Source organism: Oncorhynchus kisutch, linkage group LG13 (assembly GCF_002021735.2).
Source record: "Oncorhynchus kisutch isolate 150728-3 linkage group LG13, Okis_V2, whole genome shotgun sequence".
Taxonomy (NCBI): domain Eukaryota; kingdom Metazoa; phylum Chordata; class Actinopteri; order Salmoniformes; family Salmonidae; genus Oncorhynchus; species Oncorhynchus kisutch.
In genome coordinates, this window is record NC_034186.2 from 44826356 (window position 1) to 44853946 (window position 27591).

Here is a 27591-nt window from a genome sequence, read left to right on the forward strand (position 1 = left end):
CAGGAACTGTTAATTATTATCCTGATCATTTTTTTAGGGGTGGATCCATTTTTCATTAAGGCAAATAAAGTCTTACATTTTTAAAGTGTAAATTATAAACTTTAGAAGCCTTTTTTTAACCCTTGAATACCGGGGTCTGGTCAAAAGTAGAACACTATATGGAGAATAGAGTACAATTTGGGACGGGGTTCTGTTCCCTCAATACAGTTGAAGTAACCATGAACGTCCAGGTAAAAGTGTACAGAGAGTGACCCCTCACCCCCTCCTTACACTCCCAGCCTCTGTATGAGGGGTGTAAACTAAACACCTCTCTGTGCACCACTGAGAATACCAGTCCCCTGTGACCTTAAATCACTGATCTGGTAATTGGTAGGAAAACAGAGGTCCAGCAGTATATAACCTTTTATGTGTTGTCTCAGCTATTTATTATGGTGGTAAAGAGTCTGAGTGTGTGTGTGTCTGTGTGTGTCTGTGTCAGGGGTGATTTGGCAGAGTGCTTGAGGAGGGTTGATGGTGGATGATGCTAATTGTCCTCGTGGACCACACAAGCAGTGCTGGACAGTATAAACCTGGTTAAAGGCAGGCAAAAGAAGAGGTCAGTCCATAATTGAATGAGTACCCGATTTCATCAAATAATCCAAATAATTGTAGGAATTTGCGACGGTGTGAAATGTCCCATATCCCGCTTGCCGTAGTGTAAGCTTACTCCTCGGTTAAGCTGTGCGTCTGTCTCTCTAATAATTTTTTTCTAAAACTCTCAAATAGGGTGGGGGTCCCGGATCTGATTAATTATATTCTGTGCCAACCACGCACATTGTAATGCAGAGAATGTTATACAGAATGATACAGTATTGAGTATACAAAATCCCAGGACAGTCAGTGTTATAGCAGTATCATACCACTGGGTCTGGGTGGGCTAGAACCGAGGCCAGATTCTAACTGGCGAAGGTCCAGGCTCATTAGCTCAAGCCACTCTTTTGAAGCTCTGTTCAGTGGAGGAGAGAGGAGATTGAACTTTCAGCTGAAAGTGGCCTGGCTACAGCACCGCGGGCATTACTTGGATTGAACAAGAACAGAGAAGCGAGGATCTATATAACTGGGCCGGCGTTGCCAATGGTCTTTGTTCTTCTGTGTTAGCAGACGGGGAGGGAGTATCGCTGGGGGCGTATTGATGAGCGAGGAGCGAGCTCACCAGGGCTACAGACACGTATGCGGTCAAACGCGTGCATTTGCGTGAATGCACGCGCGCGCGCATGTACGCAGGCCCACGCACGCACACATGTACAGTGCCAGTCAACATTTTGGACACACTTACTCATTCAATTGTTTTTCTTTATTTTTTACTATTTTCTACATTGGAATCATGTAGTAACCAACCTTCTTAATGTGTTTGAGCCAATCAGTTGTGTCGTGACAAGGTAGGGGTGGTACAGAGAAGATAACCCTATTTGGTAAAATACCAAGTCCATATAATGGTAGGAACAGTTCAAATAAGCAAAGAGAAATGACAGTCCATCATTATGCGTCCACATCTGAGATTTTTTGGTGTCTTTGTGAGACGCAGAATAGGTGAACGGATGATCTCTGCATGTGTGGTTCCCACCGTGCAGCATGGAGGAGGAGGAGTGATAGTGTGTGGGTGCTTTGCTGGTTAAGAAAATCACCCAAAACACACCTCCAGGCTGTATAAGGGGCTATTTGACCAAGAAGGAGCGTGATGGAGTGCTACATTAGATGACCTGGCCTCCACAATCACCTGACCTCAACCCAATTGAGATGGTTTGGGATGAGTTGGACCACAGAGTGAAGGAAAAGCACTCAACAAGTGCTCAGCATATGTGGGAACTCCTTCAAGACTGTTGGAAAAGCATTCCAGGTGAAGCTGGGTGAGAGAATGCCAAGAGGGTTTCAAAGCTGCCATCAAGGCAAAGGGTGGCTACTTTGAAGAACATCAAATATCAAATATATTTGGATTTATATAACACTTTTTTTGGTTGCGACATGATTCCATATGTGTTATTTCACAGTGTTTATGTCTTCACTCTTATTCTACAATGTAGAAAATAGTTTAAAAAATAAAGAAAAACCCTTGAATGAGTAGGTGTGTCCAAACCTTTTGACTGGAACTGTACGTGTACACACAAACACACAGGCAAATGCACATTCACACACACACACATGCACACACGCTGGCACAAAACATCGGCCACTGTGTTTCTCCACTGTGGTGTGAAGGCTCCCTTTATTTGGCTGCCCTTATCCCAGTGATAGTGCCGGGTCGGTGTCTGTGTGTCTTGTCTGACTGACTGTCTTTCCCTGAATAAGTCAACCGCTGCCCTGGTCAACCACACTGGCACACTAAATGAGAACCAGCTACTCTGGGGGGGGGGGGTCAGACGTCCAGACCTACCAGCGATTTTTGCATGACTCTGTGTGTGTTTAGGCATGTGTCTTCCCACTGGGCACACACACTGGTTGAATCAACGTTGTTTCCACGTCATTTCAATGAAATGACGTTGAAACATTGATTTGACGTTTGTGCCCAGTGGGTTGTATGTATTCCGTAATGAAAGGATCCGTCTCTCAGATACAGAAGCTGACGTTTAATCGGACAGGCAGACAGACACACAGACAGACAGTTAGTTGATGTGCCAGGCTGTGTGGGGAAACACAAACACTGGTTGATCAGTGCACCAGGGCCCATATTCACAAAGCACCTCAGAGTAAGAGTGCTGATCTAGGACCTGTCCATGTGATCCTGGTCATTATGATCCAACAGTTCCAGCTGATCCTAGATCGGCACTTTAGGAATGCTAGCTTTCTCTGCTATGTCTCTCATCCCAGCAGCAGTGGTATGTGACTGTGAGACAGCATCTGATATTATCTGTATGTGGAGAGACAGAAGCCGGATCACTTTGAGGGCTATGTGTGATGTGGTGCTGGTCGCTATTAGTACTGTTTTCCTGTTTCCAACCTCTCACACCTTTTGCGTATGGGGGACAGGTGTGAGTGTGTATGTGTCTCTGTGTCTGGGTGTGCGTGTGTGCGAACATACAGTATGTGTGCGTGCTTGCGTGTGTTTGTGTGTCTGCGTGCGTTCATGCATTCGTGCATCCGTGACTCGAGGTCCCCTGCTATCTAGAAGTCCCATTGACTGTGAGTGTTCAGGGTCAAAGTGCTTGATGCAATCAGCTTCGGAGAATGAGCCTTTCATTTTCCCGCATTAAGCACTAATTGACAGGCTGTTGACAGAGGGAGGGAGAGGGAGAGGGGGAGAACGAAAAAGGGAGCGAGATGGGGAGAGAGGGAGAACAAAAAAAAGAGAGCAAGAGAGGGGGAACGGGAGAGAAGGGAACGGGAGAGAAGGAAAGGGAGAGCGGGAGAGGGAGAGGGAGCGAGCACGAAATAAGAGAGTGAAAGACAGGGAAAGGGAGAGAGGGAGCGAGCATGAAAAAAAGAGAGTGAGAGACAGAGGATAAAGGGAGAGAGGGAGAGAGGGAGAGAGAGCATGAAAAAAACAGAGCGCGAGACAGAGAGAGGGAGAAAGAGAGAAAGAAAAGCCCAGGCCAGCAGTGTGTGTTAATCAGTGGGTCGACTAATAGCAATCTGTATTTTAAGGGCCAATCTAATTAGACCTTTAACGAGGGGCTATGATTACTCTATTAGCCCCTTAATGGCTCATTCAGACCCACTCAGGCCACACACACACACACACACATACACACACGCTTTATTGACAAGAGAGAACTGTCTCTCTTTCAGGTGGATGGACTGGCGTACTCAGAGTCCAGACAATTCAGATAAGAGAACTAGAGCAGTCCACCAAGATGTATAGCCGGATGATAGTGTCATCATGACAGCGGGATCCAACTGTCACTGTAGGGCCCATGCTCAGCCGCTAAAAGTAAATGTTATCTCCCACTTGATTACCAGTGTTCAGCTGATGTCACCTAACCATCACTTAGCCTGTGACAGCTGTGACCTCTCAGACGAATAAACTTTGACCGGATTTGATTTTGATTTGTGAACCCAGCTTATATCATCCCGTCACTACTGCAGGTATAACGCTTGTTATAAGTATGTGTGAGCCTTCATAATGTGTTATAGTAACGTCAAAGCCAGAGGCATCCATATGACACTATGGGAAACTGAAGCGGAGGGGCACTGTTCCTCTACAGGTGTTGGACAGAGAAATCTTACCCCATAAATATTGTGTTTGTAGTTCTAGAGGTTTAGATATAGTCCTATCTGTATAATGACCAGCCCCAAGGGCAACCTTAACTTCACCGCAACTCACACTCTCTCCTTTCACCTTTTTCTTCTTCTTTCAGACCTGTAGATCAGTAGCAAAGATCATTGAGCCATGCATTTCAAAGAGGCGGGATTGATTACAGTCTGAAAAGACTAGAGGCAGAGTTTGCCTTCGGGGTGAACATGGTCTAAGAGGAGAACCTGGTAGTTGAGACATGGCTGCCGAGTCCACTCTCTTTCTTATTTGCGGATAGAAAGAGATGATTGGCCGAGGACATGCACGGCCATGGCCACAGCTGTCGGAACTATGGTGACCTGTAATGGAGGAGAGGAGAGGAGAGGAGGGGAGGGGAGAGGAGAGGAGAGGAGAGGAGAGGAGAGGAGAGGAGAGGAGAGGAGAGGAGAGGAGAGGAGAGGAGAGGAGAGGAGAGGAGAGGAGAGGAGAGGAGAGGGGAGGGGAGGGGAGAGGAGAGGAGAGGAGAGGAGAGGAGAGGAGAGGAGAGGAGAGGAGAGGAGAGGAGAGGAGAGGAGAGGAGAGGAGAGGAGAGGAGAGGAGAGGAGAGGAGAGGAGAGGAGAGGAGAGGAGAGGAGAGGAGAGGAGAGGAGAGAGAGAGAGAGAGAGAGAGACAGAGACAGAGAGAAAAAGAGAGACAGAGAAAAGAAAGGGAGGTTTGCAATATTGGTTGGAGGTCTTTGTTCTGATTGACCTGTGGTCAAAGGGCCTTGTCATTGATCGGTGGGTCATCAGAGAAGGGCTGTGGGGCTGAGGTGGTTCACAATGAGTCAATTTGAGGTTGAATTCCACTAGGAGTTGAAAGATGGAGGACAGCTGCTCAACTCAATATTTGCCTCCTTTTCTGCATCAATTGGGAGATTTACTCTGATATACTGTTTAAAAAAAAAAATCATAAATATTTTCCTAAGCCTAGAAAAATATACAAGATCAGAGTGAATCTCCCAATAGGTGTTGAAAAGGAGACGAATATACCTATGAGTGTGTTTACATCGCTTTCTTTCATCAATCCATAATATTCTGAACTGTTCTCTCCATATATTCTACTGAGTCTGTCGAGAAAATTATAATTAAAGGTACACCAATTTTAAAGGGTTGGCTTTAGATAAATGTAGAGAAAACCCTGTTGACAAAGGGAGCTGATCGTGGACTACAGGAAATGGAAGGCCGTGCACACCCCCATTCACATCAACGCGGCTGTAGTGGAGCGGGTCTAGAGCTTCAAGTTTTTTCGGTGACACGACAATGCCTCTTCCCCCTCAGGAGGCTGAAAAGAGTTAGCAGGGGCCCTCAGATCCTCAAAAATGTTCTACAGCTGCACTGTTGATAGTTCTTGACTGGCTGCATCACCGTTTGTTATGGCAACGGCCTGGCATCCGACCATAAGGCGCTACAGAGGGTAGTGCGTACGGCCCAGTACATCACTGGGGCTGAACTCCCGCGCATACAGAATCTCTATACCAGGCGATGTCTGTAGGAGGCCCTAAAAATTGTCAAATACTCCAGCCACCCAAGTCATAGACTGTTCTCTCTGCTACCGCACAGCAAGCAGTACCGGAGCGCCAAGTCTTTTTTTGCACTGATCTCACAAATACTACACTGGCACTCCAACACACACATACACAAACACACACACACTACATATGCTCTCACACACACACACACACACACACACACACACACACACACACACACACACACACACACACACACACACACACACACACACACACACACACACACACACACACACACCCTTTCTTTGACTCTGTCCCTGTCCTTTGTGCTTTGTCCACAGTCCCTCTCACTATCTCTGCACATGACTTTCACACACTTTCACACTCTTCACACGAGCTGCTGCTACTCTATTTATTATCCATTATTATCTGATTGCCTCGTCACTTTAACCCCTACCTACATGTGCATATTACCTCAACTATCTCAACTACCTCGCGCCCCTGCACATTGACCTGGTTCCAGTGCTTGTTATTGTTGTTTTACCATTTTTTTCTCTCGTACTTTTTAAACTCTGTGCTGTTGATTTAGGGCTCGTAAGCGTTTCACAGTAAAGTCCACACCTGTTGTATTCGGTGCATGTGACAAATAAAACTTGATTAGATTTGAATAAAAATGCCACGAGAGCATCTGTTGGCCAGCAAGTGGGAGGGTTCTCAGCAATTGAATTAAATGTATTCAGTGCGTGCGTGGGAACCAAGCTTGCAAAGCCCGCTACGCACCTGCTTAAGGCAGTGGCGTGTATTCATGGATGCCAAGAGAAGCCAGGCTTCCCTCAAAAAAGGACCAAGAAAGAAACATAAAATACTGTATCGTTCGCCTTTGTTTTCATCATTTCCTTCCATTCACAAATTGTATCTCACCGTAGAAAGCATCCGAGCGAGCAAAATGGGATGGCATATCACTGCAGAATGCTGTGGTTGCCATGCTGGTTAAGTGTGCCTTGAATTTAAAGTCCACGTATACAGATTTGACGATATTCTTGCAGAAAAATGGAATATGAATGCGAATGTCTCCTTCACGATTTGCCCAAATGTACCCGGGGATTTCACACTAAAAGGTTCACTTATACTTCAAGTTATCCTTCTGAAAATTTGCACATTCACTGCTGCCATCTTCTGGACACTATTGGAATTACAACCAGAGTGATAGCTATAACTGTGACCTTTCTCTTGCATTTCAAAGATGGTGGTAAAAAAACACTGGTTGTTTTTATTCTTTGTATTTTCTTCTACCAGATCTAGTGTGTTATATTCTCCGACATTCAATTCATATTTCCACGAAGTGTTTCCTTTCAAATGGTACCAAGAATATTGGAAAGATTGGAAGATTAGAACGCTGTCGCGGTCATCCCCCTCTTCAAAGGGGGTGACACTCTAGGCCCAAACTGTTACAGACCTATATCCATCCTGCCTGCCTTTCTAAAGTCTTCAAAAGCCAAGTTAACAAACAGATCACTGACCATTTCGAATCCCACCGTACCTTCTCTGCTGTGCCATCTGGTTTCCTAGCTGGTCACTGGTGCACCTCAGCCACGCTCAAGGTACTAAACGATATCATAACCGCCATCGATAAAAGACAGTACTGTGCAGCCGTCTTCTTCGACCTGGCCATGGCTTCGGTGTCAGTTCAGTGTGTCAAATCGGAGGGCTTGTTGTCTGGAACTCTGGCAGTCTCTATGGGGGTACCACAGGGTTTAATTCTCGGGCCGACTCTTTTCTCTGTATATATCAATGATGTCGCTCTTGCTGCGGGTGAATCCTTGATCTACTTCTACGCAGACGACACCATTCTTTATACATCTGGCCCTTCTTTGGACACTGTGTTAACAAACCTCCAAACGAGCTTCAATGCCATACAACACTCCTTCTGTGGGATCTCCAACTGCTCTTAAATGCTAGTAAAACTAAATGCATGCTCTTCAACAAATCGCTCCCCACCCCCACTCGCCCGCCCACCCGCCCAACCATCATCACTACTGTGGACGGTTCTGACTTAGAATATGTGGACAACTACAAATCCCTAGGTGTCTGGCTAGACTGTAAACTCTCCTTCCAGACTCATATTAAGCATCTCCAATCCAAAATTAAATCTAGAATTGGCTTCCTAATTCGCAACAAAGCCTCCTTCACTCACACTGCCAAACATATCCTTGTAAAACTGACTATCCTACCGATCCTCGATTTGTCATTTACAAAATAGCCTCCAACACTCTACTCAGCAAATTGGATGCAGTCTATCACAGTGCCATCCGTTTTGTCACCAAAGCCCCGTATACCACCACTGTGACCTGTATGCTCTTGTCGGCTGGCACTCACTACATATTCGCCGCCAGACCCACTGGCTCCAGGTCATCTATAAGTCTTTGCTAGGTAAAGCTCCACCTTATCTCAGCTCACTGGTCACCATAGCAACACCCACCCATAGCACACGCTCCAGCAGGTATATCTCACTGGTTATCCCCAAAGCCAACACCTCTTTTGGCCGCCTTTCCTTCCAGTTCTCTGCTGACAATGACTGGAACCAATTGTAAAAATCGCTGAAGCTGGAGACTTATATCTCCCTCATTAACTTTTAGCATCAGTTATCTGAGCTGCTTACCGTCGCTGCAGCTGTAAACAGCGCATCTGTAAATAGCCCATCCAACTACCTACATTTACTTGTTTTGCTCTTTTGCACACCAGTATTTCTACTTGCACATCATCATCTGCATATCTATCACTGTTGGACTGTACGTTTGTTATTCACTGTTATTGACTGTACGTTTGTTTATCCCATGTGTAACTCTGTGTTGTTGTTTTTTATCAAACTGCTTTGCTTTATCTTGGCCAGGTAGCAATTGTAAATGAGAACTTGTTCTCAACTGGCCTACCTGGTTAAATAAAGGTGAAATAAAAAATAAATAAATATGCATATCCTTGCTTCAGGTCCTGAGCTACAGGCAGTTAGTTTTGGGTCATTTCATTTTGGCGAAAATTGAAAAAAAGCGGGCTATCCCTAAGAAGTCAACACTTTTTTGGTTATTTCATAGTTTTGATTTCTTCACTATTATTCTACAATGTAGAAAATAGTAAAAATTAAGAAGAGGTGCATCCAATCTTTTGACTGCTATTTTTGTAATTAATATATTTTTTAAATTCATATTTTTCAGAGGGTGCAGCACCCTCAGAACCCCTACTTCCCGCGGCTATGCTCCACCAATTATACATTTGTCAACTCAATGCTTCTGAAATTCCATTTAAAATGTAACATAAATGCACTGTAATTCAAGCTTTAAAACTCCATTTTTTTCCCTCCCTGCCTCATGACAAATTGTGTACAATAGCAGTATTTTTGCATTAAAGCTGCACCAACAAAAACTCTCTTCCCCGTGACAAAATGTGTAGAATTGCAGGAAATTAGCTTGAAAACGACTAAATGCTCCTTCGCAGGTCTCAAGACTCTGTTCGTTCGGCCAAGCACAGTCAAAGTCAAACTTATTGTATCCTATTTATATCTCACTCAAGTTGTTTTCTGATTATGAGGGGGGTCCCTGATGAATTTCCTATTACAAAAGGGTTCCCCCGGCCCCAAAAAGTTTGAGAACCCCTGCCCTACTGGGAATTACAGTGCTGTCCTCCATCTGTACTTCTAATGTACAATGTAGACATAAGACCCATCAACAATGAGTTAATACAGCCCTTATTAGTCAATGACTAATCATTACAGTCCTAATGAGACATTGATTAAAGGCAATGAGGGAGTGGCGGTAAGGATGGTGGTGGTGGTGCGGTATCTTGAAGACATTATACACAATGGATTGGGTGGCGTGAGGTGAAACTGGGAACCATGGCCCATAGGGCTCTGGTCAAAAGTATTGCACTTAATAGGGAATAGTGTGCCATTTGGGAACCAGAGGATGTGTGAATTACGGTAATTGACCAGTAAAAACAGTTAGACAAGAGTATTTCTCAACATCACTTTTGCTTTTATTTTTTATTGTATACCCGGGGAATTCTGGGATGAATACAAATTATGGAAAGAAAACCTACCAACCTTTTGAAAACCACGGGAAATGGGAAATGGCTCTCAGCATATGTGTTAGCAGCTACAGTACATGGCCTATTATGTCACTCGTTAAATAGCCTACCTCTCAATAGGCCATTATTTCCCCAATAAAAACAAATGGCAGCCCATTTCCCTCCGCCATTTACTTCAGAGAGCCTTGCGGCGTCCCAAATGGCACCCTATTCCCTATATAGTGTACTACGTTTGGCCATGATCCATAGGGACCCATAGGCACTACATAGGGAATAGGGTGCCATTTGGGACGTAGGTAGGAAGTGTGTTCCAGGTAGGAAGAAAAGCGCTGAGTAATATCCTGTAATATTTTTGATGTGATGTTTTTAATAGGAAGCAGGTTGTCGTGGGAGACAGGAAGGGGCGGGGCACAGGTGTGGTGGGAGCCAATTACTTTTATGACTCAGGTCTCCTCTGAACGCTTGCCAACTACAGCCCCCACAAGCCTCTGCAATCTACCCACTGATTACACATAATAGAGCCTGTGCTTATTATGACGTTAAAGTGGAAAGGGAAACTAATTGTTTTTGGGTCTGATGATGGTAGTTAGGGCGCGGTGTCAATGTTTTATCATACCAGATAGGCATACAGCTAGCCTTGATTTCCAGCCTTCCTTTCTGAGCTGAGTGATGAACGAGCACGACATCTTGAGACTGGCATACAGCAAGACGCAGGCACACAAATCATCCTCTTTTTTTTGTTCTTTCTGGAGGCTTGCCTGTACCATATCCCAGCCATTCAAAACGATCCAATCTTAACCATTGCCCATGTCTGTCAATCATAGTTATACCACACCTCCAGATTTTGTCACTGCGGGTTATTCTTTACAACATGTCCAAATAGCCTTGTTCATGCCCTGGCCTAATGTCACAGGGTGACATCAAGCCCTGATGACATGTGGCATTCTGTAAAGGTCACGTCAGCCATCTCAGCTACGTGTGTCTCTACGGTAGTGGCACCCGTCATATGGGCGCTGGCATCAGCGATTACCACAGCCCACAGGGTGACTATGGTCTTTTTAGGGATGTGTGTGTGTGTGTGTGTGTGTGTGTGTGTGTGTGTGTGTGTGTGTGTGTGTGTGTGTGTGTGTGTGCGTGCGTGCGTGCGTGCGTGCGTGCGTGCGTGCGTGCGTGCGTGTGTGCGTGCGTACGTACGTGCGTGCGTGCGTATGTGTGTGTGGCTGTCTGATCTCTCTGTGTTGGTGGTGTGGCTATACGAGATAGAAGTGATGTTCTATACATACAGCAGGCCTATGACTTTAAGCACTTCCTGTGTTTCCAGGATCCTATAACCTGCAATAACAACAGTTCTGTCTGACATCAAATATGATTTCCCTTAAATAGAGCATTAGTGTATTGAAATACATTGTACTTCACGGACCATATGAGGGTTCCTATTCATTGTAATTTAATTGTGAGGGGATTAGACAAAAACTCAATGCAGTATTTCTACAGAACATTCCTCTCACAGGTGACTCCTGTGAAAGGCCTTGGAAGATAAGATATAGATTGTATTTATTTTGTGCTGACATGCAGTATACTGCTCTGTCGTCCATATGATTTCCTCCTGACAACAACAAACCATAACAGAAAGACTATTTCCTGAAACTTGATTGATTTTGAGATTTGAAAATGGGATTACTACTATAGATACAAAAGATGTTACCATAGGAGCCGGGAGAGCATGAAACTCGCAACGCTAGGATAGCGGTTTCGATTCCCGGTACCATCCGTACGTTAAAAAAAAGAATGCACGCATGTCTATAAATCGGTTTCGATTAAAGCGTCTGCTAAATGGCATGATATTATATTACAGTAGTGTTAGGAAGTGACTTGTTGTGAACTGTTGTTCCTTCTGACATTCTCTGTTTTTTGTTGTTGCAACAAACCATTTCCTCTGACAGGCCACAACGTACCGCAAGTTAGCGGTACAGTACCTCTACAACTGTATGGATATCATTGTAGAGTCAAAGGCTTCAGGATGTAACCTAGGAGGTAGGTTAACCATGATGCCACCATGCATGTGTTTGTCCTCAGAAACAGAGACAGTGTAGCCTAACCACTGGCCTTAACCACCAGCCTCTCTAGTGAGGGATGGGACCACCGCTGAACAAAGAGCAGAACAAATGAGAGTGCTACACATCTTTGGCAGCTTGGGGGGGGGACAGCTTTCCAGACAGAGAGGGAATCCATCAGCTCCTGTTCAATGGGGAGATAGCTAGCTAGCCACATAGGCTAGTTTACTGCCCCCTTGTTATGTGTCTGAGACCCCCCCCCCCCCTCCCAGGCTCAGCAGTGAGGCTGACTGATGCTGACACATTTTTCTGGGAGGGGGAAGGTGGAATGGGAGGGGGTGTAGCCGCAGGAAGATGTTTGGGGTTGGGGGTCCTAAGATTTTTTTTCACCAATGATGGTGCACAATTACATTTTTGCCAGCGCTACAGATGACTATATCGGTCCAGTAATACAGGACTAGACCAAATATATATATATATATATATATATATATATATATTTTGTCATATATTTGTTTTAGCTACTTCCCGCAGCTATGGGAGGGAGAGATGTGGGAAAGGAGGGGGAGGAAGCATGTGTACAGGGTGGTTGTGATGTTGATGCCACGAATGTGCACGCATGCAGGTACACACACACACACACACGCGCCATAATTAAGTCTTGGTCATTAAAGTGCTTTTTAGGACAGATATAGCTTCAATCAGGGCTGGGAAACCATCCCTAACATGGAGGTTGCCTGGTGCAGACAAGAGTCGACAGGATATGGTGGAGGGAGGATGGGGAGGGAGAGTCTACAAAAACGGGGACAATAAACCACCTGAAAATCAAATCCCATTCCTCTTATCATGGCGCCATTCAGAGACGCTTATCTCACCAGGTAATGTGGTTATAAATTCAATTTCAGCCCCGAGATTTCATTGTTTACTAATGCCTGCGTGTTCCGGGCCGGGGAGCGCTGAAAGCCCGGCAACGCTCGATGCGTGTCGGGAAAACTCATTTAGGCCTCCGCGAGGGATGCAAAAAAGGCGCGAGGAACACAGAATGACCTGTCACTTTCCCAAGGACACTGAGTGTTTTTTTTGTTGCTATTTGCGGCCATGTTTTATTCAGCAACCATTTTTTCCCTATTTGGGTCCTCATTAGGCACTCGTAGCTCAGCTGATGTCAGAGGGGACGCCAACCTGCTCCCAGCATGCCACATGTCATGTATTTTGTCCTTATGAGTGTGGCTGATGTGTTGTGTAATAGGTTCCTGAGGGAAGCAGATAGGTGACTATACATGCTGCAGGCCCCTAATAGGCTCTCGGGTTGAACATCTGTGTGGCTCACTTGGTGGAGCATGGCACTTGCATTGCCAGGGTTTGTGAGTTCAATTCCCATGGGGGACCAGTATGAAAAGGTTTAACCCTCACCACTGTAATTTGCTCTGGATAAGAACCTCTGCTGAATTATGTAAATGTGAAATGGTGATAAGTCGGCCTCCTGTATGAGACCTTTGTTTTTATTCATGCCATTGCTATTGACCGTGCTGTATATTCCCTCTGTAATGGCTATGTTATGGCCTTCCAGTCTGGTTGTGTTGAGGTGTAGAGGGAAATACGATGCAGAGAGATGGCCATGCCTTTCTACATGTGATTAATGGCTCTCAGGAGTAAAACACCTCATTTACCTGGTAAAATGTTGATATAGTATAACTCCCTTCCCAGCTGGCTGCTTATGGCCATATACCATCAGTGAAACCCAATGGGCCGGGTGGGCCGGGCTAATGTTCCCATTGACAGCCTATGATGTAGGCTCACTGACAGGGTGGTGGTGGTGGTGGTGGTGGTGTGTGTGTGTGTGTGTGTGTGTGTGTGTGTGTGTGTGTGTGTGTGTGTGTGTGTGTGTGTGTGTGTGTGTGTGTGTGTGTGAGCACTAGCGTTTTCGAGCACGTGTGTGTGTTAAACCTGAATGTGATTTGACACCGAATATTCGAATGACGTACTCTTGCCTCCTCCCTCCGCCTTTCCTCCCCTCTCTGTGTCAGTAGGTAAGGGGAACATCCTGTATGACTCCCAGGCCCCAGTGTGTCCTGTGTGCCATGCTGTGTTACGACCAGGTGAGCTACAGGAGCACATGGAGCAGGAGATGGGCAGACTGACACAGTTACAAATCAGGTAGGCATACAGAAGACTGCACATACGTGTACTCGATTGGTCTTTACTACATACTGTAGTTGATCGTTTTCTTTCTTTTCACCTCCCGTCTTTCTTTCTTGGTGTCTTTCTTTCATTCTTTATTCTTTATCCTCTCTCTCTCTCTCTCTCTCTCTCTCTCTCTCTCTCTCTCTCTCTCTCTCTCTCTCTCTCTCTCTCTCTCTCTCTCTCTCTCTCTCTCTCTCTCTCTCTCTCTCTCTCTCTCTCTCTCTCTCTCTCTCTCTCTCTCTCTCTCTCTCTCTCTCTCTCTCTCTCTCTCTCTCTCTCTCTCTCTCTCTCTCTCTCTCTCCCTGTCTCTCCCTGTCTCTCCCTGTCTCTCCCTCTCTCTCGCTCTCTCTCTCTCCCTGTCTCTCCCTGTCTCTCCCTCTCTCTCGCTCTCTCTCTCTCTCTCTCTCTCTCTCTCTCGTTTAGTGCTTCCAGATGTGGTTGTGATTATTAATATTTACAGATAGCTGGAGGGCCCCTCCATCATATTTCCTGTCTCCTTTGTCACTGGCGTGTAATGTTTACAAGGTGCCTCATTTTTCTCAGCATATTTCATAACGGCCCTCCTGCCCCAGGCGACACTTCCTACAGCTAGGCCAATATAATGCCTCTATAATGCCTGCTCTCAATGCCCATAATCAGCTAACATGCGCACACACGCACACACACGCACACACACACACACACACACACACACACACACACACACACACACACACACACACACACACACACACACACACACACACACACACACACACACACACACTACTTGCTTAGGCCACAAGAACGATTTGTCCAATAAAGACATTACTTGCCAAATCTGCTTAACAACCGTGCTGAGGACAATAATGGCTTCAAATTAAACATGGCCCTTGGGTACTAGGTGTGTGTGCGTGTGTTGTGTGTTGTGTGCGCATGGATGTGAACCTTGGACATTAGATAGGCTATCGGTACCACTGGCATGGAAAATAAGCAACAATAAACAGTGTCAATGTTCAATATTGTAGCATTTGTTTCCTGCCTGGGCACCCTTTAAATGTTCTTTCTATCTTCCTTTTGACAGTATTAATTCAGTGCAGAGGGACAATCCATTAGGGGCTTCAAAGGTAAATACATGCACTTATGGTCACCCCTTGACTTCTTGCACATTTTGTTACGTTACAGTCTTTTTTCCTCACACATAATACCCCATAACGACAAAGGAAAAACAGGTTTCATTTTTTTTTAAATCACATTTACAAAAGTATTCAGACACTTTACTCAGTACTTTGTTGAAGTATCGTTGGCAGCGATTACAGCCTCAAGTCCTCAAGTCTTCTTGGGTATGACGCTGCAAGCTGTATTTGGGCAGTTTCTCCCATTCTTCTCTGCAGATCCTCTCAAGCTCTGTCAGGTTGGATGGGGAGCGTCGCTGCACAGCTATTTTCAGGTCTCTCCAGAGATGATAGATTGGGTTCAAGTGCGGGTTCTGGCTGTGCCACTTAAGGACATTCAGAGACTTGTCCCGAAGCCACTCCTGCGTTGTCTTGGCTGTGTGCTTTGGGTAATTTTCCTGTTGGTAAGGTGAACCTTCGCCCCCAGTCTGAGGTCCTGAGCGATGTGGAGCAGGTTTTCATCAAGGATCTCACTGTACTTTTCTCCGTTTATCTATCCCTTGATCATCCCAGTCCCTGATGCTGAAAAATATCCCCACAGCATGATGCTTCCACCACCATGCTTTACCGTGGAGTTGGTGCCAGGTTTCCTCCAGACGTGACGTTTGGCATTCAGGCCAAAGAGTGCAATCTTGGTTTCATCAGACCAGAGAATCTTGTTTCTCATGGTCTGAGAGTCTTTTGGTGCCTTTTGGCAAACTCCAAGTGGGCTGTTATGTGCCTTTTACTGAGGAGTGGCTTCCATGTGGTCACTCTACGATTACAGCCTGATTGGCGGAGTTCTGCAGAGATGGTTGTCCTTCTGGAAGTTTCTCCCATCTCCACAGAAGAACTCTAGAGCTCTGTCAGAGTGACCATCGGGTTCTTGGTCTCCTCCCTCACCAAGGCCCTTCTCCCCAGATTGCTCAGTTTGGCCAGGCGGCCAGCTCTAGGATGTCTTGGTGGTTCCAAACTTCTTCCATTTAAGAATGATGGAGGCTACTGTGTTCTTGGGGATCTTCATTGCTGCAGAATTGTTTTGGTACCCCAGATCTGTGCCTCGAAACAATCCTGTGTCGGAGCTCTACAGACAATTCCTGGGTTGATTTTTGCTCTGACATGCACTGTCAACTGTGGAACCTTACATAGGCAGGTGTGTGCCTTTCCAAATCATGTCCAATTTAATTGAATTTACCACAGGTGGACTCCGATCAAGGATGCACATGAGCTCAATTTCGAAGTCTCATAGCAAAGGGTTTGAATACGTATTTCAGTATTTCAGTTAAAAAACATGTTATACATTTGCAAAAAAAAGTCTAAAAACCCGTTTTCGCTTTGGCATCATGGGGCATTGTGTGTAGATTGATGAGGGGAAAAAATGATGTAGTCTATTTTAGAATAAGGCTGTAATATAACAAAATTAGCAAAAAACTTGCACTGACATGCACACGCACGCACGCACACACACACACACACACACACACACATACACACATACACACACACACACACACACACACACACACACACACACACACACACATACACACACACACACACACACACACACACACACACACACACACACACACACACACACACACACACACACACACACACACACACACACATACACACACACACACACACACACACACACACACCTTTCTTTGACTCTGCGCTTTGTCCTCAGTCCCTCTCACTATCTCTGCACATTAAACGTGAGGGGGGATCTCCCACCTCTCCCCCCTGCCCACCTGAAGACCCCCACTCAGACAGATACCAGGTAGGTACTTCCCTACACACACACACACACACACACTTGACAGTTCTTTTGTGAGTAGATTTATCTTCTCTTCTTATTCCACAGACGTTTCTTCGTGTGAGGACCAACAGACATACAAGACTGAATGGTATGTGGTCAGAAATAATTATGATTTCAAATAAGAGCCAACAGGTTCAGATGGGTGGGGCAGTTGGGTTACTGCTTTTGCAACGGGGTATTTTGCTGCAAAATTATACTCAAAAGGCCAAACATCGGGTAGGATATATTTATGGAGATTGTTAGAAGAGGCATTGAACTGGGGGCAACAGAGCAACCAGTCTGACTGTCCCTACAACTGTCACTGAGAGAACTGTAACTTTTTGACCTAGCACCAACACGAGCAGAGGATCTGTTAACCCCTTGACCTTTCACCTCATGATATGTTAACAGTCGATTACCTCCGCCGGTGCAGGTGCTACGCCAAACCCACCCCATTTAATCTCCACAACGAAACTCCCCTAACCCCAGACAGCACACAAACTGGTAAGAGGCACGAGCCACAATATTGTCAACTTTATATCCTAATAATTATATTGAGAACTATTCTCACAGACTAGACTCACAGACTTTTTTTTAAATAAATGAGACATTTTGGGAAACAGACTTTCGATTTTTCAACCATAAACACATAACATTTTTTAGACGAGAGCAAATTATTTCCACATTGTAGCATGTAGTCTGCTGATTGTTCGCCATATCTTCGCTGTGCAGTACACGTGTATAAGTAGTTACTTCTAAAACCATGGTTTGTCCAGTATCCAGTAGAGAAACCTACCTTTCCTCTTCCTCTATCTCCAGGGTGAATAGGTCTCAGTTGGCTTTGTTGAGGTCTACTAGCTTTAATGACAGATTATACAGTACAGTATAATGAGTTTCTAAAGAGACGTTAGGGAGAAGATTGGCCTCTTCTAGCTGTTAGTTAATCAGCCTGTCTTTTTTTTGTCCGTTTGACAAGAGCTGCGCCCCCAAATGGCACCCTATTCCCTATATAGTGTGCTACTTTTGACCAGATCCTCATTGGCCCTGGTCCAAAGTAGTGCACCATAAAGGGAATAGTTTGCCATTTGGGACACATCCAAGGCCCTCATCTATTACCATCTCCTTAACCCTCATTATCCGGGTGGGTCATGGTTAGTGGCTCTCTGTCCCTGGTGGCTACTGTCATCCTACTGAAATTACACTCTACTAAAGGTTAATGTCCCCATAGGCAATCTGCAGTTAAGAAAACAATTTAAAAAAAGGGAGTCCACAGTTGTTGTTCTACTGTGTTATGTTTCTTATTGTGTGTGTCATTGAGTGTGTGGGGGTGGGATAGGGTGTGTGTGTGTGCGTGCGTGTGGGTGTGTGTGTGGTGTGTGGGTGGGCCGGTGGACGTATTTAACTATATAAACAAACAAAAATGTTGACCAACTGGGGACATTTTGTTAGTCCCCAATATGTCAAATTCTATTTCTAGGGGGTTTAGAGTTAAGGTTAGAATTAGTGTTAGGGTTAGAATTAGGATTAGGTTTAGGATTAGGGGATAGGGAAAATGGGATTTTGAATGGGGCTGCATTGTGTGTCCCCACAAGGTTAGTTATACAAGACTGTGTGTTGCGTGCTTGTGCATGTATTTTTCTGTATTCCAGTCTATATTTATTATTAGGAGCATCTTTTCATGTTTACCCCCATTGTTAGAAAGCAGAAGCAATACCTCTCTACTTTGCCTCCTTCATTTGGGTGTTTACTGTACCATGTGTTGCTCATTCACTCCAAATAAGGAGTTGTGCAGCCAATTTCTAATACTCAGCTCTACGGACATATTCTAGTTAACCCTTTCTGCGTGTCTGTCTGTGTGGGTGCTCTTTCAGTCAGGATCGGCAAGCTGAAGAGGAGGAAAGCTGACGAAGTTCAGGTATATTCTTAAATAGTAACTGGCATTGTATTGTAGGCGACAGTAGCAAGTAGAAATATATTGTCGTGAGTGTTGTCCTGGATGCAAAACTGAGCAATTTCCCCTTAGATAGGCCAGCTGCAAAGTCAAAATTAGCTATATTGTAAAAATGCATGTTTTTTTGTGCCTTTTGTTAGGGTTAGCCATTAGGGTTAGCAGTGTGGTTAAGGTTAGGGTTTGGTTTTGTAAGGTTGGCATGAATGACTCGGGAGACAGGCGTAGGAATGCGTAATATAAAAAAAAAAATATACCCAAAATTATGGCGTGCCAAAGCACGGGGACGAATACCAGGCAAACACGTAACAAAAAGACAGGGTTGAAACCCAAACAAAAGAGCGAGGTGTACCATGAACAAATAACACACGCGCACAATGACTAACACACGGGATGAGACCGTAATCATCTGCACAATTCACAAGGGCACCAAAGCCCAAAACACACAGCACAGGTACTCACACGCACCAACGGACATTGTAACAATAATCGACAGCCCAATGGAAACCAAAGGGCACAAGAAACGTCCTTTTCAAGATGCCTAAGACAGCGCTACAGGGAGACAGGACGGACAGCTGATCATCCTCACAGTGGAAGACCACGTGTAACAACACCTGCACAGGATCGGTACATCTGAACATCACATCAGCGGGACAGGTACAGGATGGCAACAACAAATGCCCGAGTTACACCAGGAACGAACTATCCCTCCATCAGTGCTCAGACTGTCCGCAATAGGCTGAGAGAGGCTGGATTGAGGGCTTGTAGGCCTGTTGTAAGGCAGGTCCTCACCAGACATCACCGGCAACAACGTCGCCTATCGGCACAAATCCAGCGATTGGACCAGACAGGACTGGCAAAAAGTGCTGTTCACTGATGAGTCACGGTTTTGTCTCACCAGGGGTGATGGTCGGATTCGCGTTTATCGTCGAATGAATGAGCGTTACACCGAGGCCTGTACTCTGGAGCGGGATCGATTTGGAGGGGGAGGGTCCATCATGGTCTGGGGTGGTGTGTCACAGCATCATCGGACTGAGCTTTTTGTAATTGCAGGCAATCTCAATGCTGTGCGTTACAGAGAAGACATCCTCCTCCCTCATGTGGTACCCTCCCTGCAGGCTCATCCTGACATGACCCTCCAGGATGACAATGCCTTCAGCCATACTGCTTCTTCTGTGAGTGATTTCCTGCAAGACAGGAATGTCAGTGTTCCGCCATGGCCAGTGAAGAGCCCAGATCTCAATCCCATTGAGCACGTCTGGGGCCTGTTGGATTGGAGGGTGAGGGCTAGTGCCATTCCCCCCAGAAATGTCCGGGAACTTGCAGGTGTCTTGGTGGAAGAGTGGGGTAACATCTCACAGCAAGAACTGGCGAATCTGGTGCAGTCCATGAGGAGATGCACTGCAGTACTTAATGCAGCTGGTGGCCACACCAGATACTGACTGTTACTTTTGGTTTTGACAACCCATTTGTTCATGGACACATTATTCCATTTCTGTTAGTCACATGTCTGTGGAACTTGTTCAGTTTATGTCTCAGTTGTTGAATCTTGTTATGTTCATACAAATATTTACACATGTTACGTTTGCTGAAAGTAAACGCAGTTTGTATACAAATACAATCAGTGGGAATAGGGTCCAGGTGTGCGTAATGAATGTTCCGGGGGGATCTGTGACAGGTTTTAAATCCGATTTGATGACTTTGTGACTGTGCCAGCTAGTGACCACTGCAGAGCTGCCTCCAGAACAAGATTCATGATAAAAATGCTAACCTACGCGACAGCAAGCCTAGCTATTCCTTGGCAGCCTTCATATTGTATACCGTACTGGATGTCTTAGAAAGATTGGTGACGGATAGGGCAGGTGAATTGGTCCTGAAACAGGTTAAAAGAGCGTTGTGCCCATCTGTGCTTAAACCCCTGATATTGTTTACTGCCCATTAGGCTCGGCGTGGCCATGTTTCTGCTGTACCTTAGGTTACCCCTAGGAGATACATCAGTGACAACCAAGGGCTGTGAGATATGCATTTGCGTTAGGCAAAAACAAAAACGGTGTGTGTGTGTGTCTGTGAGTTTGTGTGTATGTGTCTCGCTGCGTGGCTTCATCAATGCATACATGTCCCGTGTGTGTGTGTGTGTGTGTGTCTTTCCAGGACATTTTGGTGGACCTGGGAGGAGAGGGGGAGCAGTGGAGGGAGCGGAGGAGGTTACAGATGACCTCCATGCTGGGGGGGTTTAAAGGTAACTGGGTGACCCTCTGACTGGGTGTTGGGTCTGGTGCAGTGGGGTGGATCATGTGACTGGGTGGCGGTGAGAAAGACACTGGACCTTTCCGTCCAGATTATGCTGCCATATCTATAAGGCTGAATTTGCGCTCCCTTTTCTACGAGAGCTCTACCCTGAGCATATGGGTTGCAGATAGGGTTCCAACATTTCCAGGTATTCCAGAAATCATATTCCCCTCCTAATTCCAGGACTCTTCCAACCAGGATGTCTGGAAAACCATGGAATTTTGGGAACGTTCCCGGAATTCTTTGACCCTTGTTGCAGAAAAGGGGAGATACTGTAGGTGACATGGAGAAATGTTATGAAACACTCCACCCATTTTGAAGTTTTCATAATTTACTACTGAAAATGGGGTTTTCAAGTGTCACCTTTCAATGGCCTTAGACAGGCAAAAACGTCTCACCTCTCATTGGCCCTGAACATCTGCTCTTAGCACTCAATAGTCAACATGACACTGTCTACCGTGTGAGAATGTGCTAGGTGAAAGTGAGGATGCCAGAGAGGGTATGTCCCAAATGGCACCCGGTTCCCTTTACAGTGCAAAAGTAGTGCGCCATATAGGGAATAGAGTGCCATTTGGGATGGAGATAATAATGAGGCTCTCCTCAGGGTCGGTATTTGTGAGCAGCAGCACATCTAATGAGGGCCGTGGTGACAGTGATGCTGACCTGGACGTTGATGGAGACGACACCGTGGATTACGGAAGAGCACAGTATCCTTCTAATTGACCAATCCCCCGAAATCCCACACGATCGACGAGAGTGTGGCAGCATTGAAGAAGTTAACATTGTTGCACACAGAACAAACAATTCAACAAGGGGAACAAATGTGCCTTTGTTGAATGCAGCAGAACAGTCAGACATAGAAAGAAGAAATGAACCTACGGTGAGAAATGCAGGACACCACATAAAGAGTTCATATTCCCCTCAGTCGGAACATCCATTCGACCATGTCTATTTCTGTTGTTCCCATTGCATGTTTATGTTTCCTTAGCCCGGTGATCCAGATATACAGAGGCAGACATCATCCCCTGTTCACAACGGGAGCCCGGGGAGGTGGAGGAGAGGAAAGCACCGAGGGGGGCTGTTTTAAAGTACGCACCGCCACGGGCGGTACTTCCATGGCCTGTTTCTATGTTCCCATCGTCACACAACAATGCCTCGTTTTTTTGGGGGGTTGTTATTATTATTATCTGCATTAACTGTCTTGTTAGTTCTAAATACGATCCGACTTTTGTTTCTCAGTGTTGGAACTCTGGACCATTCAAAATGGACAAATGAGGGTGAGAACAGCTGGTGTTTCGAATGAGCTCATGTGTAGTACTTCATTAGTTGGATAATACACTTTTTTCTCAGTAGTGTACAAGCAATTTTTGGATCTGTGTTGAAATGTATCTAAAGCAGAACAGCAATGATCAAATGCTCAAATACATTTACACAACTTTTGATCATTTTCTTGCCTTGGTTCCCCGACTTGCATATCTTAGACCACCTTTTGCAAACCATTAAATACAAAATGTCAGCAGTGAATGCAAAATTCGCCGTTAGAGCTACAATGTGTACGTTTTTGGGGCGGTCCGACCAATTTCACATAGAAGCGAGAGTTATAGACCTCTCATTGTCATTGAAAGCAAGTTTAATAAGCGGTAGGTATGTTCAATGTTCGCTATTTCTATGCGTCCCGTTCTTTAGTTCACATTTTTTGACTTTCAAATAGCTAAAAATACAATATTTCTTAGATGGGACGATTATACTCTGTACAATGACTGCTTGTTTTGTCACATAACCAGAAATTAGGCGAACTATTAGAATTTTAGCAACCAGGAAATGGCGGGTTGATTCCTGCATATAAAGGAGTGTAATTGCCCATAATCATGCACCTTTGGATAGTTTTACTTCTGTCTATGAGGATTTGCTGACTGCCCAGGAAATGTGTTGATCTACTGGGATTTCTAAAACACAGACTAACTTTCTGTTTCCTCTGCTTGGACTCGAGAGTTAAAGTAGCTATGGATGCGGTAATCTTTTTTTTTTAGCATGCAGTCGTGTTCTTTTGATGAATGCGCTTGCAATGTTGATGGTAGAATTTCGTTTTGATCAATGTGTTTCTGTTTTGAGAAGGCAACCACATTTAGAAAACGCATTTACTGTTTTGCAAAAGGCCACAGAGTTCTGTGTCTTTGTGGACTCTGTTTTGAATATCAACAGCGTTGTTCCAAAAAATATGCTTGTACGTGATTGAGAAAAACTGTAATGATTGGCGATGTCCCAATTTAAAATGATAGTCCTCTTTTGCTACAGGATGTCCATCCACCAGCAACGGAGAACGCAACAAACTGGACAACATCATTACCTCCGTACACAGGACCTGTAAAAACTGTGACATAGAGATGTAAGTTCTGAAAATGTAATTGTGAAAATGTTCCACATTACCATTAACTACGTGGTGCTGTAAACCGTCCCAAAAGTCCCAACCTAAACTCTGTCTTTTCCCTAAGCTCATCTATAAATCAAGCTCAACTCATAGAGAAAGACTGGTGGTGACTGAGTGTGTATGAAAGTGAGTGTGCCTGTGTGTGTGGTACTTGCCCTCCCCCTCTCTCAGCACTGTTTTCTCTTCCCATGATAAATGAGACAGTGAATGCTGGCAATGTGACTGCTCCTAAAATTCATGCTCTGTGTACATGTATACCAGCTAATCATTTCATCCGTCTTCGATTTATAAATGACTCTGGCCTCTTCTTCTCCTGTCCCCCTCACTCCCTTCCTCTCTCTCCCTTCCTCTCTCTCACTTAATATGTGTGTGTGTGTGTGTGTGTGTGTGTGTGTGTGTGTGTGTGTGTGTGTGTGTGTGTGTGTGTGTGTGTGTGTGTGTGTGTGTGTGTGTGTTCAGGGTCTCTGAGGATTCGGCACTCACGACGCTCGATGCACTAAAAACCCGGATACGAGACCTAGAGAAGCAGATGTCCAGAGGAGACAGATACAAATGTCTCATCTGTATGGTGAGTGTATGGCCTGAATCCCAGCCTGTTTGTGCTGTCATGCCAACTCCTTGTTACTCATTATCATTGTTTATCTTGACAATGAACAATTGAGTTGGATAAGAGCACAAAGGCGTCTGGGACCAGGCTAGTTTAGGATAGCAGCACTGGGAGGAATCTAGTTCAACAGAAGCACTGACTTGTATCCTGATAACCTTCCGTTGAACTAATTAAACACACTATGAGACCCAAAGTAAGCACATTCCAATTGAACAATTGATTTAATCCGGACTTTTGAGGAATATATCACAGCTACAGTGCATAAGTATTCAGACCCCTGACTCTACATTTTGTTACATTACAGATTTATTCTAAAATGGATTCACCAATCTATACACAATACCCCATAATGATGAAGCGAAAACAGGTTATTTGATATTTTTGCAAATATATATATTTTTTTCTTACCTTATATACGTAAGTATTCAGACCCTTTGCTATGCGACTCGAAATTGAGCTCCGGTGCATCCTGTTTCCATTGATCATCCTTGAGATGTTTCTACAAATTGATTGGAGTCCACCTGTGGTAAATTCAATTGATTGGAATGGCACACACCTGTCTATATAAGGTCCCACAGTTGACAGTGCATGTCAGAGCAAAAGCCAAGCCATGAGGTCAAAGGAATTGTCCGTAGAGCTCCAACACAGGATTGTGTCGAGGCACAGGTCTGGGGAAGGGTTGTGAAAATGTTCTTCAGCATTGAAGGTTCCCAAGAACACAGTGGCCTCCATCATTCTTAAATGGAAGAAGTTTGGAACCACCAAGACTCTTCCTAGAACTGGCCGCCCGGCCAACCTGAGCAATCGGGGGAGATGGGCCTTGATCAGGTAGGTGACCAAGAACCCGGTGGTCACTCTGACAGAGCTCCAGAGTTCTTCTGTGGAGATGGGAGAACCATCGAGAAGGACAACCATCTCTGCAGCTCTCCACCTATCAGGCCTTTATAGTAGAGTGACCAGATGGAAGCCACTCCTCAGTAAAAGGCACATGACAGCCTACTTGGAGTTTGACAAAATGCACCTAAAGGACTCTCAGACCATGAGAAACAAGATTCTCTGGTCTGATGAAACCAAGATTGAACTCTTTGTCCTGAATGCCAAGTGTCACGTCTGGAGAAGACTTGGCATCATCCCTACTGTGAAGCATGGTGGTGGCAGCATCATGCTGTAGGGATGTTTTTCAGCATCAGGGACTGGGAGACTAGTCGGGATCTAGGGAAAGATGAATGGAGCAAAGTACAGAGAGATCCTTGATGAAAACCTTACTCTACAGTGCTCAGGACCTCAGACTGGGGCGAAGGTTCACCTTCCAACAGGACAACAAACCTAAGCACACAGCCAAGAAAACGCAGGACTGGCTCTGGACAAGTCTCTGAATGTCTTTGAGTAGCCCAGCCAGAGCCTGCACTTGAACGCGATCGAACATCTCTGGAGAGACCTGAAAGTAGCTGTGTAGCAACGATCCCCCATCCAATCTGACAGAGATTGAGAGGATCTGCAGAGAATGGGAGAAACTCCCCAAATACAGGCGTGCCAAGGTTGTAGCGTCATACCCAAGAACACTTGAGGCTGTAATCGCTGCCAAATGCACTTCAACAAAGTATTGAGTAAAGGTCTGAATATGTGATGTTGTGATAATGTGATATTTCAGTGTTTCATTTTTTATACATTTTAAACAAATCTAAAACCCAGTTTTTGCTTTGTCGTTATGAGGTATTGTGTGTAGATTGATGACGGGAGGGAAAACGATTTAATTCATTTTCATTTTAGAATAAGGCTGTAACGTAACAATATGTGCAAAAAGTCAAGGGGTAGCTGTTTCATCCATCCTAGCCACTTAACTCATCCATCCACTCATCCATCCTCTCAAGCAGCACTAATACAGCAGATACAGACACTTAGCGCCATCTAGTGACAGCTGTCTCCCATTTAATCAGAGCGGGAACAGGACAGAATGTGGAATGTGTAGCACTGTAATCCAATACTGACTGACTGTCTGTCTGTCTGTCTGTCTGTCTGTCTGTCTGTCTGTCTGTCTGTCTGTCTGTCTGTCTGTCTGTCTGTCTGTCTGTCTGTCTGTCTGTCTGTCTGTCTGTCTGTCTGTCTGTCTGTCTGTCTGTCTGTCTGTCTGTCTGTCTGTCTGTCTGTCTGTCTGTCTGTCTGTCTGTCTGTCTGTCTGTCTGTCTGTCTGTCTGTCTGTCCCTATAGGACACATATTCTACGCCCCTCACCTCCATCCAGTGCTGGCACGTCCACTGTGAGGAGTGCTGGCTCCGCACACTGGTAAGAGTAAAGAAAAACGGGAAGAAATCCTGTCAGATAACACTAAAGCTAAGGAGCATGATATAAGAGATATTACCTACAACAAATGGTATTTCTGTCAAGCAGTCACGCATGGCTGTGTTTTGTCTTCTAGGGGGCTAAGAAGCTTTGTCCACAGTGTAACACCATAACTTCACCCGGGGACCTGAGACGGGTGTATCTGTAGCCCGGCGGGGCCGGGGAAGCACAGACCTTTGAGGGGGACATAAAGGGCAGCTGGCCTGTCAGAGATCACCCTTGTCTTTGCACCTTAACCCCCCCCACCCACACACACACACACACACCTTCCGAACTGAGTAGGGGCGCACCTCATGAATAGATCGTACCCATGACTGGGTATTGCACAACGATCAGTCCTCATGTCCTTTTGACGTTTTAGGTTTGACATTTCACCTTTGGTTCGCCCAGCTGGATGGTGTTCGTTTGTACCCTGCTCGCCTCCACCTTTAGTGAGCCAGGACAGTTCTAAGAGGAGGACTCTGTGCTCAATCCGTTAATCCCCCGTAAGGTATATAGATGAAATAAATGACAAGAACGGAAGTATTCTCAGCGCTCAGGCACTGAAAGAAAGCTTTCAGGTGGATGTAGATCACTCTGGACTATTATTATATACTGTATACTCTTTTTAGAAATAATAATTGTCTGTTTTTATCAAGATAAAGCACATGCAAATAGTTTTGTGTATGTTTTCAATTGTGTTATGTTGTGTTAACGGTCCTGTTCCTATAAAGTCATGTTTTTTGGTTAGTTCGGGTGGGAGGAAAGTGTGAACATAACAATTGTCATATTTTGAGATTCATTATTTTGTGTTTTTGTCGTTTAGGTTGTGTTTCTTTGTACAGGAGTACAAAGTATAATTAATCAATGTTACAAAAAAAACAATGTGTCTTTAAAAAAGATGGTTATTGCATAAATAAATATCTACACTACAACGATATCATTGAAAATGATTTTTGATTTAGGCCCAGATTGAATCTGATCGAGGGTTATAGGCACTGTGACGTTTAAAGGCAACGTGTTCACA

The 27591-nt window shown here is 45.1% G+C and overlaps 1 protein-coding gene across 1 annotated transcript in view; it reads left to right on the forward strand.

The window, feature by feature from the left end:
• LOC109902938 (E3 ubiquitin-protein ligase RNF220-like) overlaps window positions 1-27591 on the forward strand; it is a 46649-nt gene extending 19058 nt beyond the window's left edge. The window contains exons 3-15 of the mRNA XM_031786361.1: window positions 13883-14009; window positions 15100-15142; window positions 16863-16955; window positions 17040-17082; window positions 18845-18888; window positions 21073-21160; window positions 21815-21917; window positions 22212-22298; window positions 22450-22487; window positions 23506-23596; window positions 24098-24206; window positions 26454-26528; window positions 26662-27591. Of these exons, the coding sequence (XP_031642221.1) occupies window positions 13883-14009; window positions 15100-15142; window positions 16863-16955; window positions 17040-17082; window positions 18845-18888; window positions 21073-21160; window positions 21815-21917; window positions 22212-22298; window positions 22450-22487; window positions 23506-23596; window positions 24098-24206; window positions 26454-26528; window positions 26662-26733 (1013 nt within the window). The 3' untranslated portion in view covers window positions 26734-27591. The remainder of the gene's footprint in view (window positions 1-13882; window positions 14010-15099; window positions 15143-16862; window positions 16956-17039; window positions 17083-18844; window positions 18889-21072; window positions 21161-21814; window positions 21918-22211; window positions 22299-22449; window positions 22488-23505; window positions 23597-24097; window positions 24207-26453; window positions 26529-26661) is intronic.